Source organism: Crocodylus porosus, unplaced genomic scaffold (assembly GCF_001723895.1).
Source record: "Crocodylus porosus isolate Cpor-Errol unplaced genomic scaffold, CroPor_comp1, whole genome shotgun sequence".
NCBI lineage: Eukaryota > Metazoa > Chordata > Crocodylia > Crocodylidae > Crocodylus > Crocodylus porosus.
In genome coordinates, this window is record NW_017728912.1 from 15,799,835 (window position 1) to 15,814,455 (window position 14,621).

The window sequence follows — 14,621 nt, forward strand, 5'->3', positions numbered from 1 at the left end:
CGCATGATCAGAGGTCAGGAAAACAGATAGTTGAAGGCCACTATTAAATCCCCCCTCAGTCTTCTCTTATCTAGACAAAATAAGCCCAGTTCCCCCAGCCCCTCCTCATAAGTCATGTTCCCCAGCCCCCGAACCACTTTTGTTGCCCTCCACTGGACTCTCCAATTTGCCCTCATTCTTTCTGGGGGGTAGGGGAGCAGGGAGAGCGTAAAACTGAACACCGTATTCCAGATGTGGCCTCACCTGTGCTGAATAAAAAGGAATAATCACTTACCTTAACCTGCTGGCAGCACTCCTATCTGTGTAGCCCTGTATGCTGTTAGCCTTTTGGCTACTAGGGGACACTATTGGCTCATATTCAGCTTATTGTCCACCATAACCTCCAGGTCCTTTTCTGCAGAGCTGCTGCCCAGCCTATCAGCCTCAGCCTGTAACAGTACATGGGATTGTTCCTTCCTAAGTGCAGGACTTTGCACTTGTCCTTGTTGAACCTCGCGAGATTTCTTTTGGCCCAATCCTCCAATTTGTCTAGGTCACTCTGAATCCAAGCCCTACCCTCCAGCTTGGTGTCATCTACAAACTTGCTGAGGGTGTACTCTGTGCCATATTCCAAGCTGTTGATAGAGTTATTAAACGAAACCAGCCCCCAAACTGACCCCTGCAGCACTACACTTGATACCATCTACCAAGTAGATATTGAGCCATTGATTACTCTTCTGTTCACCTTAAGTCCATTCATCCAATCTATGTTTCCTTAGCTTGCAGTCAGAATTATTGTCCTGATCTTACATAGGAAGGATCTGAGTCATAAAGTAAAAATTTCACTAACTTTGAGCATCCAATTTTATATGCCCAAGATCTGATTGGTCAGAATACGTAGTATTACATAACAGTATGAATGTACAAAGCACCATTCCCATTGACTTTAGTTGGATCTGTGATTGCTCAGCATTTCTGCAAATCAAGTTTTCAAGTTAGGCAGCTAAACAGTGAGGAACTCATCAATAGTGACCACTTTTGAAAAAATGGGTTTAACTAACTGGTCCAGCATCACCCAGGATGTCTATAGCAGAGGAAGTGTCTGAATCCAGCTTTGAGGATTCATTTGTAAAGCTTTTGTTTTTGTTAATGTTGTTTTGTTTGGTTTTGATGGGCAAAATAACATAATTTTTGCTATATTCATTCTCAAAGATAACTGAACAAGTTTTATGGAACTTTCAAAAACAACCAGTCTCAGGCAATCACCTTTTATTGACAATTTTTGACCAAATAATACAATTTTGGCAAAAGTATAAACAGCTGAAAACAGAGGAAATGTTAGATACATCGTAACTGTAGGTAGTACTGCTGCCCCCACCAATAATCTTGTTGCAAATTCATCCTCCATCATGATACACAAAATCAGTCAAAGGGATATTACCATTACTTACTATGTGTCTTTAGTATAGTAGGAATGTTCTGTTGAGTCTTTTCATTGACTTCAATGGTTTTCAATTAAAACTTTTGCATAAGTAGCTGCCATGAAATCAAAGCATGTCTTGGAAATGAAGTTATTACTATTACTGTGATGAAGGTACTACTGACCTCTGCACCACTGTTTACATAACCTTTCATTGTACCCTGCTGAGAGTCCATCTGCTATCGGACTCCTGCTAATGCTGCACTAAGTGAAATTGCACCCCCTCCCTCCCACACCAGCAGTAAATCAACAAGAAATTATTGTCCACTGAATACTTCCACACTGGGGAACTTCACTTAATCACAGTTATAGATACAGGTATTGGAACTAAAATAAAAATGCCCTCAGGTGTAATATTTGCAGTGCATGCACCTAACAGAATACCAGATGTTTATGTTAACTTTAGGCCTTTAAATTAGCATATAATATATATATATATATATATATATACACACACACAAATAAATGACTGGCTTAGTCCACATAACTCTATCTGTGTCTCCATTCTTTTCCAGTCTTCTCTTGTTCCCGCATACATTGCAGTCTGATAACTTACATAAGAGGGGTGCATCAGGACCTGGGAGAACAGCTGTTCACCAGAGCTCCCCAAGGGATAACAAGGTCTAATAGCCATAAACTCCAAGAAGGCTGATTTAGACTAGACATAAGAAAAAAGTTCTTTACTGTGCAAGTGTCCAGGGTCTGGAACAAACTCCCCCCAGAGGTGGTGCTGTCAAAAAAGAGCTGGATATATTTCTTGCTGGGTCACTTGATCCCAGCTGACTTCTTGCCTATGGCGGAGGGGGCTGGACTCAATGATCTCATGAGGTCCCTTTCAGCCCTTAATGTCTATGAAATCTATGAAACTTTGTTTCTCACTGCAGAGTTCCCTTCCTACAGTATTATTACAGAAGAAGGTATAGGGCTGTACAGGCTCTGGAAAGCCTATGTACAAGAAAACAGAATCTTCTTTGTTAGTCATTGTCTTCTACAGGATCCTTTATATATTCTGGATCTGGTGTAGCATTGGTCCATCGCATCAAGTGAGAGTGGGAGGAGCAAACCCTATGTAAAAGCAATAACACAGGAAGTGCCGGAAGAAGCAAGGAGTAGAGTTTTCACTTCTCCTTGCACTGTCTCTATATTTCCATGAGATGTGGCATTTGTGATGGTTCCTCATTAACCTTTCTATAACAAACATACTTAGAGTAAATCAGATATGAGACATTTCTGCTTTTTTAATAAAGAGGTCTTTTAACATATTATTTTTAATATATTTTTCATAGGCAAGCATTTCTATTATTTAGAATGCATTTTTCTGAGTCCTTGGTTCATACTGTGCTTGCAAGAATTTTGAGTACCTATGTAGGCTACAAATGTTTGAAAGCTGCCATAGTACATCTTCAGTGCCTTTTATTATGTTATATATATATATATATATATATATTTTATTACATGTGAATAAAATCCTCCTTCATGTAACCAAATTAAAGTCAGTGGCATTATACACCAAAGATAAGTTTCATCTAGCACATTTATTTGAACTGGAAAAATGGGTTATAAACAGTTTTATGAAATTATATGATCACAGTTCAGAGACACTGAGAATGCAAATGTGTGGAGAAAATGTATAAGTATGCATTGATTTAGAATGGAAGAAGAAACCACATTAAACAATGTAGTGGCTTCATATTAGGATTGTCAAAATGAAATAGATTGGATGAGTTCTTTCAAGGCCTATTCCATCTCTAGGCATCCAACACACATTTTTAAAACAGTAACATTGCAACCTAAAAACCAAATCCAGCAAACACTAGCGGGCACCAAGTTAATCACCATGAGTAATTGCATGAATATCTCAGAAGAGGCAGAAATATACCATGGTGCAGAAAGGGTAAGAAAAAGAGAAATGCAGAACCAATGCAGAGTCCTACAGAAATCTTCAGAATAGCCTGTACATGAGACATAAGTGGTGGTTCAGCATCTGCACAGAGGTAAATATCATCCCGTAGTTTAGTAATCAGCACACCAGTATGGAATTAAATCCTAACCTGTCAGCTCTCACTTGCACTTTGCCTTATTAGCCTAATGCATTGATAAAAATAAAATTAACTAATGTTGTGAGTTATTTGTAAAATATTCTGTGTTTCTCAGATGGAAACAACTTTCAAAAGGTAAATGAAATGTTCTTGTTTTTCATGGGTAAATTTCAGTATTTCTGGGAGAGCTTTTCATCCCATCATCATGAACTATAGCTTAGGAATTAAAATTCATCATATTCAGAATTTATAGCTAAGAGCCTGAGTTAAACTAACAAAAGTAATCACATTTTGAGCCAAATTTACAAAGCAGAGCAGGATGATAGAAAAGATTAATATATATGCACAGTTTCTGTTCCTATAAAACCTCACATTTCAAGGTGCAAAAAAAGTAATTTGTTATACACAACATATAAATCCGGCACCCATAGTTGCCAGTTATTGCAGGAAAACATCAGCAACAGTTACCTATGTTGCCTGGACAAATATTGATTTTCATGTGTAAATATGGCTCAACTGCAACCTTACAGAGAGAAGAAGTAATTAAATCAAGCACCCCTTACTCTGTCACATACATTTTTAAGGACCATCACTCTTTAGGTTCTAACTGGAACTTAAGGAATTATTTAGCAGTACATCTGTCTCAGTGATGCTCAGCCAGGGAGCCACATCCCCCTTGGCTAGGGACAGAAATTACACATAAACCAGTATAAGTAATTGGAAACAGATTCAAATCTGTAAACACATCAGAAGTTCATCACACATAAACCACTTTCAAAATGGCCAAAACTAGTCTATAGCAAAGGAAGGATCTGAATCCAGTGTTGAGGATTCCTTTGTAAAGGTTTTGTTTGCTTTTGATGGGAAAACTAAGATAAACCTGGATGGATGTAGTATCAGACTTAATTGATTTAGGTTAAATTGGTTTATTGAACTTCTGTCTCAGATCCCCTCTAGATTCAAGTTAACTCACAGTCCCCCAGCACACCAGGATGCTTTGTACTTTCCCCATAGCTCCCACACACACCCGTCACAGGGCAGGTGAGCTAGCTTTGGCCCAAGCTGTCTGCTCCAGCTGAGCAGGGAGGCATGCATGCCCTAGCATCCCCCAGCATGTGGCCTGGCCCACTGCAGGCATGTGGCTGCATTTCCAGAATCAGAAGCAAGTGCCTGTTCACTTGTTTATTGGTCCCATCTATGAAGCTTAGACTAACCTTTGAAGGTTGAATCAATTCAGCCTCAGTCTTTTTGACTGTGTGTACTTAACCCCGGGGTGCTGGGAGACCCTTTTAGGAGTGCCTTATAAAGTAAACACATAACCTGATTCACAAGATAAACCCCAAGATTTCAAATAGGAATATATAGCATTAAAAGCATTTTTACCTCTTGAGGTCTTTCTGAGTTCTTGGTTAGGGAAGAATTGGAAGAATTGCTCTATTATTTTTCCATTTGTTAGGAACTGGCATTTTCCTAGAGGAGTCTTGTATCTAACAAGGGGAGCCTTGAATCTAAAAAGATTAAAAACCACTTGTCTATCTACTATGGGCATGATGGCCCTATTCTGTTCTCATTGGTATACAGCCTCAGTGAAATAAGGCCAGTTAAGGTAGGATATTTAATACATTGTAACTCATTATTCCTTTCAGAAGCTTGAGCTGGTAATTCCTTGTATATGCTTCTTTTTGCACTCTTCTTACCGTGGACGCATAGAGAAGTGGAGAAATCAGAGTTCTCATGTGGAAAAGAGAGGTCCACCCAGATAATAAAAGGCCTAGCTTAGCTGAAGAAACATGGTGGTTTTGGCAGTGCTGAGATGCTGATTTTTTTTTTCAGAAGGAACAGCCAGGCAGAGACTACCAGATGGAGAAAACCAATTCAGACTTAATCTAATCAAATCCTGATGGGAGCAGACAGTATCCAAGAACTGCTGCTTCCAAGTTTCCTGTCAAATAGTGCTCTCATTCAGACAAACAAAAAGAACCATGCAGCCTGAGTTTTGAAAATGAAGGAATGGGCTAGTAAGCTTTTGAGAAAGGGAGCAAACCATGCAGATTTGCAAAAATTTCCTAATCTAAAACTTCTCTTGTGGGTGGGGCTGCAAAGGAGAAATAATATAATTGTGGCACTCTGGTTGAACTTGGGAGACCAGGGATCAATTCTCTGCTCTTCCAAGCTATATAACCTTGGGCAAGTCATACAAATAATTAGTAAACATGTCGAATAACACTGGACCCAGGGCAGACCTCTGTAGAACTCCATGAAAAACCTCCTGCCATTCTGATGTGGATCTGTTTATATAATTACCTTTGCTTGTGGCTATTAAATGAGTTCTCTATCTATCTAATGGTCATTTTGTCTAGCCTGCATTTCTCCAATTTGAAACTGTCATGTGAGACCTTTTCAAAAGCCTTGTTCAATTCCAGATACACTATATCCACAGCATTCTCTTCATCCACCCATATAGTTACTTTTGTCAAAGAAAACTATAACATGCTGTCATCTAAACCTTAGAGACTGAATCATAAAAAGCAGGAAGGGTCAGGGTGTTGTAGCAGTAATGGTCCAGGAAATATACTACAAGAAAGGATTTTTGCAATATGCTTTTTATTGGGAGAGCTCTTAGACATGCTTTTGGGCATCATGCACTCTTCCTCAGGCAGACAGGCTGAGCAGAGAGAAGGCTTCATGTAAATGCCAACAGTCTGCTTGGAAGGATGGAGGAGAACTTTTAACTAGTAGAGAATAGGTGTTATCAGGAGCTGTTAATGCAAAAGTGCATTAAAATAGGCAATCTATTTAGTGGCAGAGTGAGACAATTTAAGAATTTAAGAAAACCACTGGACTAGATAACCCCTGGAGGTCCCTTCCAGCCTTACTTCTCTATGCCTATCTTTTACTGTATCTATTGCACCCAGTTCCAGTATTACATGATATGCTGTGCACTAGATGTGTGGTTATATATATTCCCAAGATCTTTGTATTACCTAGGCAGAAAGGGTTGAGTTCAATCAGTCTGAATTACCTTCCCCTTCTTTCTAAATTTGCACTTTCCCTCAATAATGTTAAATATACTCATTCTGAGACAGAGATGTTGTTTGAGGGCATAGTTCTACAGCTTTTCTTTTGCACAGCACACTATATTGCTGCTTCTCCTGGGAAATTAGTGAGTGCTAGCCAAAGTACTTCACTGTGCAGTGAGCAGATTGAAAAGTCCAAAATAGAAATGAATCCACCATCAATATATTTAATCAATGATTTATTTAGTTTTCAATGATAAAACTACTGGGACAATTTAGACTATAAGGGTTAGGCATGGGGTAGTAGTCTGGGCAAGGAAATGTGAAGAAGTCTTGCCCTCCTTCCCAAATGAGTTCACATATGTACAGCAGCAAATTGCAGGTGTGCTGGTGTTATAGAAATAGACCCAGGGCAACAAAATATTCTGCAACTAATTAACTTTATGTTCCAGCCAATTATACTTCATCCTTCTCAAACATCTGCTGAACAGCAAAAATGCAAACCGTTTCAATGTTTTATGCATGCTGCAACTCCCATAGCAATAAATTCAAAACTTAACACTTTATGTTGTTCATTCCTTAGTGTGTCTGTGTTTTAATGCCTTCATCTAAAATTCCTGTATCTTTGAATTTTAGACATGATAATCATATTTCATATTTCTACCAGAATTGCTTAGATAGTGTTTATGCTATAATGTCTGTCTCCAAATGAAAGCATCATTTAGATCTAATAATATATAGCAACCAGGTCTTCATTACTGACAAAACAGCACCCATTTCTTTCGAAGGACCTATACATTGCTTATTTGCCTCAAAAATAAGCGTAAAACAAAGACTGCTATTGTTAAAAGGATATTACCTTCAGAAGCTTGCTCAAACGCAAGTGAAACGTCCATTCAAACTTCCAATGAAATCAAAAGTGAGTTTTCTATGGACATGAGCCCATTACTCCTGATTCACACACATTGCAAATTTTTATCCAAATAAGTGTTTGGAGCTACTGCTGATTCTAGAGAGAATCAGGTAATATTTTCAAACATGCATTGTACTGCATAAATTATTCTCAAGCATATATTGAACATCTGAGAGGCTGTGATTAGAGCTGGTTAGAGATTTTGAAACAAATTGTTTTTTGGTTGGAAAACATCCGTTTGTCCAAACCAAAATCTCTGCTGGCTCATCTTTACTAGTTTCAAAGAGACGTTAATATCTGATCAAAGCTAGGCATGCTTACCCATCCCAGAATAGCCAATGATCTGTAAGCCATGTGGGATCATGAAGAAGTACAGTGGCTCAGTGAGATATTTTGGTGCCTGGGCCAGAGGAGGAGTAATTATGTTGACCACTGGAGAGCAGGAGGGTAGTAGGAGGGTGCACTGGGGGAGGGGGAGCAGAATCTTACCTGCCTCTGCTCCCTCCACTCAAGTGTACCAGCATGATTTTAGGACTACATGATTCTGCTGTACGTGAGAGAGAAGCTCACTGCATGCTGGTGCAGCAGCCTGGCCAGTTCAGATTCCTCAGGGATGTTCCTGCTGCCCTGTTTGCTTCCTGTCTCCCACAGATATGCTTCTGCTTCAGGGCTGTGTTTCTCATGGCAAAGCTGGGGAGGGGGGGCACATTCCACTCACTTCACTCACCCCCCACATAAACTACCAGGCATGGGGCAGAACCTGCCCAGATCCCTATGACTGAGCTGTGCAGGGTTGCCCGTGCCATGAAAAAGACTCCTTGGGGCAAATGGGACCATGCTGATGTCCCCACCAAGGCTAGGGACAGAAATTATACATAAATTGGTATAGGTGATCAGAAACTGGCTCAAATCTGTAACAACACAAGTTCAGTGTATGTAGGAGAAGTACAGCTCCTCACTGTAACTGAGAATACTTTGCAGGAAGCATTCTGAGTTATAACAGTCTCCCAGACCAAACAGAAGTTCACTGTTGGTTCCAGGCATGGGCAACAGGTGCCTCTTGTGTCGGGGGGGCATGTGCCCCCCCAACAGCAGTCAGCAACTGGTGGGAAGGTCCCCAGTGGCCAATCCCACTGACCAGGGGGGTATCCCGGCAGCCGATCGCACTCACCAAAGAGTGGCCGCACCATGCCGCTTCTGGAATTCCCACAGCCACTTCCAGAAGTGGCCCCACTCCCCGGCTGGCACTTGTAGGGGGGCAGCGGTGCTCCCACCTTTACTCCTGCCCACTGCCTAAACAGGGAGTGAAGCCTGGCAGGGGGTGCACCGGTGTTCTCAGGAGGTACCCATGCACCCCCGTGAGCCCCCTATGTGTTGCCACTGGTTCCAGGGGGGAGGGGAATCTAGCTTCTGGCTGCCAGTTAGAGGGTGCTCCAGTACACCTGCTCCACCCTTCATCAGGGCCTGAAAAGCCCCCAAATTGACCCCCCCATAGACTCCTTACCCCCCCCCCTTCTGAAAACAGTAGCAGGAAGTGCAGACAGAAGTTACAGGAAATTATCTGTTTTGAAACATCTTCATCTGCACCCTCATACAAAGAGGGTTCAAATTTTCATCCAGTCAGGCATTTTTGAAGCTATCTGCAGCCATGCACTTGTGTTTGGTCATAGCTACAGACCACTTTCTGTGGCCAGATAAAGCAAAAATTGTTGCTTCATTTTGCACCTATAAACTGCTTTCAAAATGCCTGGAACCAGTTTAAGATAAACCTGGATGGATGTAGTATTATCAGATTTAACTGATTTAAATTAAATTAGTTTATTGAACTTCTGTCCTAGATCCCCTCCAGATTCAAGTTAGTTCAGAGTCCCCCAGCATCTCAGGATGCTTTACACCTCCCCTGCAGGACAGGCTGGCTAGACTTGGCCCAAGTTGTCTGCTCCAGCTGAGCAAGAAGGCATGCTCTGCCACCCCTCAGCTTCTGGCCTGGGCCACTTCAGGCATGTGGCTGAATTTCCAGAATCAGAAGTGAATGTCTGTTCACTTGTTTATTGATTTACTCTTTGAAGCACAGACTAACCTATGAAAATTGAATTGATATAGTCTTGAATTGATATAGTCTTTGACTGGCTTGTACTTAGCCTAAATCAGTGAATACTTATTTCCCCCCCCTCCCACAAATTATGCTACTGAAGGTGGAGTTTCAAGTCCTTAATCTGCACCAGGAAGAACAGAGCTTGAACACTTATCTGTTACATCACAGCTCATGGTTCTTCCCACTAAATTATTTGGAGGTTGGATAAGGGTCTCTCCATTATAAACTTCCAAACATCTTGGATACATCCCAATGTGGAATGGAAAACAGAAATTAAAATCCTGAAAATTTTGCTCAACAGCAAAACTGTTTCCTGTTAAGCTTCAACCTTCAGTACAATAACTAACACATCCCAAATCCCAACATGACAAAGTTTGGCTAATATTGTCTGTTAAATAATTCGCATTTCTCCCATAATTAAACCTTGGTGATATACAATTCCTTGTAGGTTTGACCCTCAGAAAGGCTTTTGGTGTCAGCTACTAGAAGGAGGGAAGACAAAATGCCTGGGAAAGAGCAAAGGCCGAAAATACCCACCAATGGATCAAGAGGTACAGGTTTTCTATAGATATTAGTCAGTATTTGTGTATACCTGATGGAAAATTAGGACTAGAGAACAAAAATAAAGAGCAGTTTTACAGATTTTTACCCATGCTACTGCAATAGTGCAAAACAGTAGAATCTGGATCATTTGTATTTAGGTGGTTTACAACCAACTTAGTTCACAGAGGGCATGTCTACATGTGCAATTACAGCACATGAATAAACTGTGGAGCCTATTGCTCTAGAGTTAATTGCTCCTGGGCACACCATTTGAATACATTCCAGAGCAATAAGCTCTGCAGTTTATTCAAGCACAGTATGTGGAGCCCAGTCAGAGCAGCCCCAGCTGGTAGAGGTGTACAGGGGGCACCCTACAAGCTCAGGGCTGCTCCTGTCTGGCTCAACAAGCTGAAGAAGGGCTGGCTAGGACACAAGGGAGCTTCAGTTTGGGGGCTAGCCAGGAGACAGACCTCACACTGAAGCACCCTGGTACCCCAGCCAGCTGGACAGTGCACTCCTGCAGTCTTTTTTACTCTGCAGCAAAATAGTACTTGTACTTTTTTCCTACTGTAGAGTAAATTAATTTACTCTAGCTTAATATGGGTGCACGTGTAGATGCAGAGATGTTTCTTGGGCAGCTAATTAGTCAATTGTGCAGTAAAACTCTTGTGTAGACATGCCGAGGGCTGCCAAATTAAAGATAGGCTGCTCAAGTGTTTGCCATGACTTTTACTTCAAAGGATACTTCTTCTCTAATTACTTGGAGCTCATCAGCAAACCCATATAGCTGTTTACTGTGGCTCTATATATATCCCCAGGTAGTTTGCAAACCCTCATCTTTACAGGGTAGTAAGGATACTTTGAAAGACGCTTTCAAAGGATCCAGATTCTATTGACAAGTTTTAAAGAATATAAAACATTTGTTTAGACGGATTCTACTAATACTAAATTAATTCACTTTGAGTACTAAAAATGCTGATGCATGTGCCTTAAGAATTTTAATAAGCCTGTTAAGTTATTTTTAAATGGGGAGGGACAGAAAGGAAGAGTCATGTCAGTAAGGTAGGATTTTTCCTTGTTATTTTGTACTGGCATGTCCTTTTCTGAGGCAAACTCTCTTTGACTATTACTTTCTCCTCCCTCTCAGTCTCGAGCTTTTCTTTCAAGCTACTACAGAGATCACAATGTGGAACTGTCCAAACTACTGCATAGACTGGGACAACCTCTGCCATCATGGCTCAGACAGGAACTACAGAAAGTGAGATAGCACTGAATTTCAGAGGACCAAAGCCTCTAATGACATTTGCCTTCACCATAAACCCCTTTGTTTTCCCCAACTTACATGTGATCATCACTGGAGGGCTTCGTAAATAACTCTTTCTAAAAAAAAAACCCCACAAAAACCCACAATGAATAAAAAGAAAACTGTTATATATGCACGTGCTGGCAGTTATTCTCATCAATCCCTTTGTCAGCTTCCAGGAAACAATATGGAGCTATGTGGCATTATTCTTTATCCAGACTGGGACTCTCACATAGTTTAGTCCCTCTGCTTACCAGAAAGATCCACAAACTGTATGTATGATTGATAGTCTTCACCGTATATGACAAATTACAGTCTGTCAGGACACAAGCAAAGGACGGGAACATCTCTCAGTGGATTGTGAGGTTGGTCATTAGTTTTCTTTTCTATTTGTTCTTTGTTCAGTTTGCAGGGTAAGAAATCAGGGTACACATCATTTTACAGGGGACATTTCATACTTTGCACTAAGGTGCCCTAATAATAACTAAAAATTATAAACTATTTATTAAAATTGAATAGTTGTCTTTGCTGCTTGAACGCAAGTTGTTCAGCCCATGTTGTGTAAAATTTTTTGCTGGCACAACTCTATGCAGTTTTTGAGAGATTTGATTCATAGTCATAGGCTTTCCTTTATAACCTTTTTCTTCCCCAAAAAGATGTACCCTGGTCCATTGGACCAATGTGGGTCTCTGAGGTTAAATGCAGAAACGTGACTTTCCTCTTGGTGGATTTAGTAGTGAACCTCAACAAAATTGGCTGATTGAAAACTTTGTGCACTCTGCTGAACTGCCACTTTTACTCAGTTACTTTGCCACCCCTGATAAGGTTCTTCATCATGCTTGTCTAGCTCCCACAGTGCTTGTAACAAAGACTTGGGATGTGAAATCTTATTAAATAGTTTGTCATAATGTCATTGGTGCTCATAAAACCAACATCAAAAAGGTCAAAAAATCTAAGCGGGCCATTAGCCTAGTTATCTGCACACTGACAATGGCTTAATTCTGAAAATTTAGTTGTTGGTCTTGAGACCAAATATTGTTACTCTGAAGCCTTTAAAATAGGGAAATTGGGTAATAGTTCTTCTAGAAAAGGCCTACAGAATTTTAAAAAAATGTCAGTACAAATGCATCTGGGTTCCATAGAAATTATTTATAAGCTTATAGTATTTAATGAATACTATACAATCCTTCCTATACAATTTTTAAACCAGTCACTATAAAACAAAAAGGAATACTATCCATAATATATCAAATATTTAATTTATAGTTTTTTACTTACACATTGAGATACTGTGTTTTTGGATAGACACAAACCTAGTTTTATATGCCCACTTGTTGTACATGCTTTTTAGATTATACAAAGTATAGATTACTGTAGATATGATATTGTGAACACTGTTGTATTCCTTGGTATAGTAAGGTCAGGTTTTCAAGGCTGGGAAGTAACTCAGCTGGATATTTAAGCTATGCAATGAAAACCCATGCTTACAGACATGATTTGGTGAGCAAACAAATCATAGAAGCATAAAAAATAAGGGTTGGAAGGGACCTCAGGAGGTCATCTAATCCAACCCCCTGCTCAAAGTAGGACCAGCCCCAGCTAGATCATCCCAACAAAGACTTTTTCTAGCTAGGGGTTAAAAACCTCCAAGGATAGAGGGTCCAGAACCCCTTTGGATAATTTGTTCCAGTGCTTTAATGCACTCCTAGTGAGAGGTTTTCCTAAGATCTAACCTTAACTATCCCTTGCTGCAACTTGATACCATTGCTCCTTACTCTGTCATCTGCCACCACTAAGAACAGCCTAGCTCCATCCTCTTTGGAATCACTCTTCAGGTTGCTGAAAGCTGCTATTAGTCCCTCCTACCCCAACCCCAGTCTTTTCTTCTCCAGACTAAATAAGCCAAGTTCCTTCAGCTTCTCCTCAGAAGTTATGTTCCCCAGCCCTCTAACCATTTTTGCTGCCCTAGGCTGGACAGTCTCCAGTTTGTTTGAAACTGCACATGGTACTCTAGGGCATTTTTACATGTGCTCTGGGACACGGTGCCAGGTACTTTAATTAGTGAGCTGTGCTAATTAAAAGCACCCACGCCTCATATGTATCAGCATCCCTCATGCTGAAAAAATGGTGGTGGGTGCTTTGAAATAAAACATGTTCAATGTGGGGATGCATGGGGACACTGATACACGTGACAGGAAAGGCTGCCAGAGCAAGTCAATTTCCATTCTCTGGCAGACTCAGGTAACTGAGTTTGCTCCGATGCGCTGGATTTCCAGCATGGAACATTGTTCTGATGCACTGGCAATGCTCCTGCTAATGTGACCCAGTATACTGTTAGCCTTCTGGGCAATAAGGGCACACTATTGGCTCATATTCAGCTTACTGTCCACTGTAACACCCAGGTCCTTTTCTGCAGAGCTGCTGCCCAGCCAATCAGTTGCCAGCCTGCATGGGTTTGTTTCGTCCTAAGTTCAGGACTTCGCACTTCTCCTTAATGAACCTCATGAGATTTCTTTTGGTCCAATCCTCCCATTTATCTAGGTCACTCTGAATCCTAGCCCTACCCTCAGCATATCTACTATTCCCTCAGCTTGGTGTCATCTGCAAACTTGCTGAGGGTATACTCCATCCCATCATCCAGGTCATTGATGAAGATCGTGAACAAAACCAGCCCCCAACCTCTGGGGCACTCCACTTGATACCGGCTGTCAACTAGACATCAAGCCATTGATTACTACCCTCTGAGCCCAATAGTTCAGGCAGTTTTCTATTCACCTTACAGTCCATTTATCCAACCCACATACCCTTAGCTTGCTTGCAAGAATGTTGTGGGAGACCATATCAAAAGCCTTGCTAAAGTCAAGCTATATCATGTTCATGGCTCTTCCTGCATCCACAGAGACAGTCATCTCCTCATGAAAAGCAATCAGGTTGGTCAGGCATGACTTGCACTTGGTGAATCCATGCTGACTGTTCTTAATTACCTTCTTCTCCGAGTGCTTAGAAATGAATTTCTTGAGGATCTGCTCTATGTTTTTTCTAGGGATGCAAAGGAATTATTCCCACCACTTTATACAACGCAACATGAAACAGTGCCACTTCTTATTTCCCTATTTCCATTATCTGGATTTTAAGACTTGGTTCAAAGGACTTGGGAACTTTAAAATTAGTTAGGCACCTACAGTCTTCAATTTAAGACCCAAATTGCAACGTAAAAGACTGCTTAGCATTTGCCTATCCCTAGAAGCACCT

General features: G+C 40.8%; 1 protein-coding gene across 2 annotated transcripts in view; it reads left to right on the forward strand.

The window, feature by feature from the left end:
* Positions 1-11,491, forward strand: part of NDST4 (N-deacetylase and N-sulfotransferase 4) — a 170,610-nt gene extending 159,119 nt beyond the window's left edge. For both annotated transcript variants that reach the window (XM_019534053.1, XM_019534052.1), the window contains exons 14-15: positions 9,972-10,074; positions 11,214-11,491. In XM_019534053.1, coding sequence (XP_019389598.1) covers positions 9,972-10,074; positions 11,214-11,333 — 223 coding nt within the window. In that variant the 3' untranslated portion in view covers positions 11,334-11,491. The remainder of the gene's footprint in view (positions 1-9,971; positions 10,075-11,213) is intronic.
* The last annotated feature ends 3,130 nt before the right edge of the window (positions 11,492-14,621 follow it).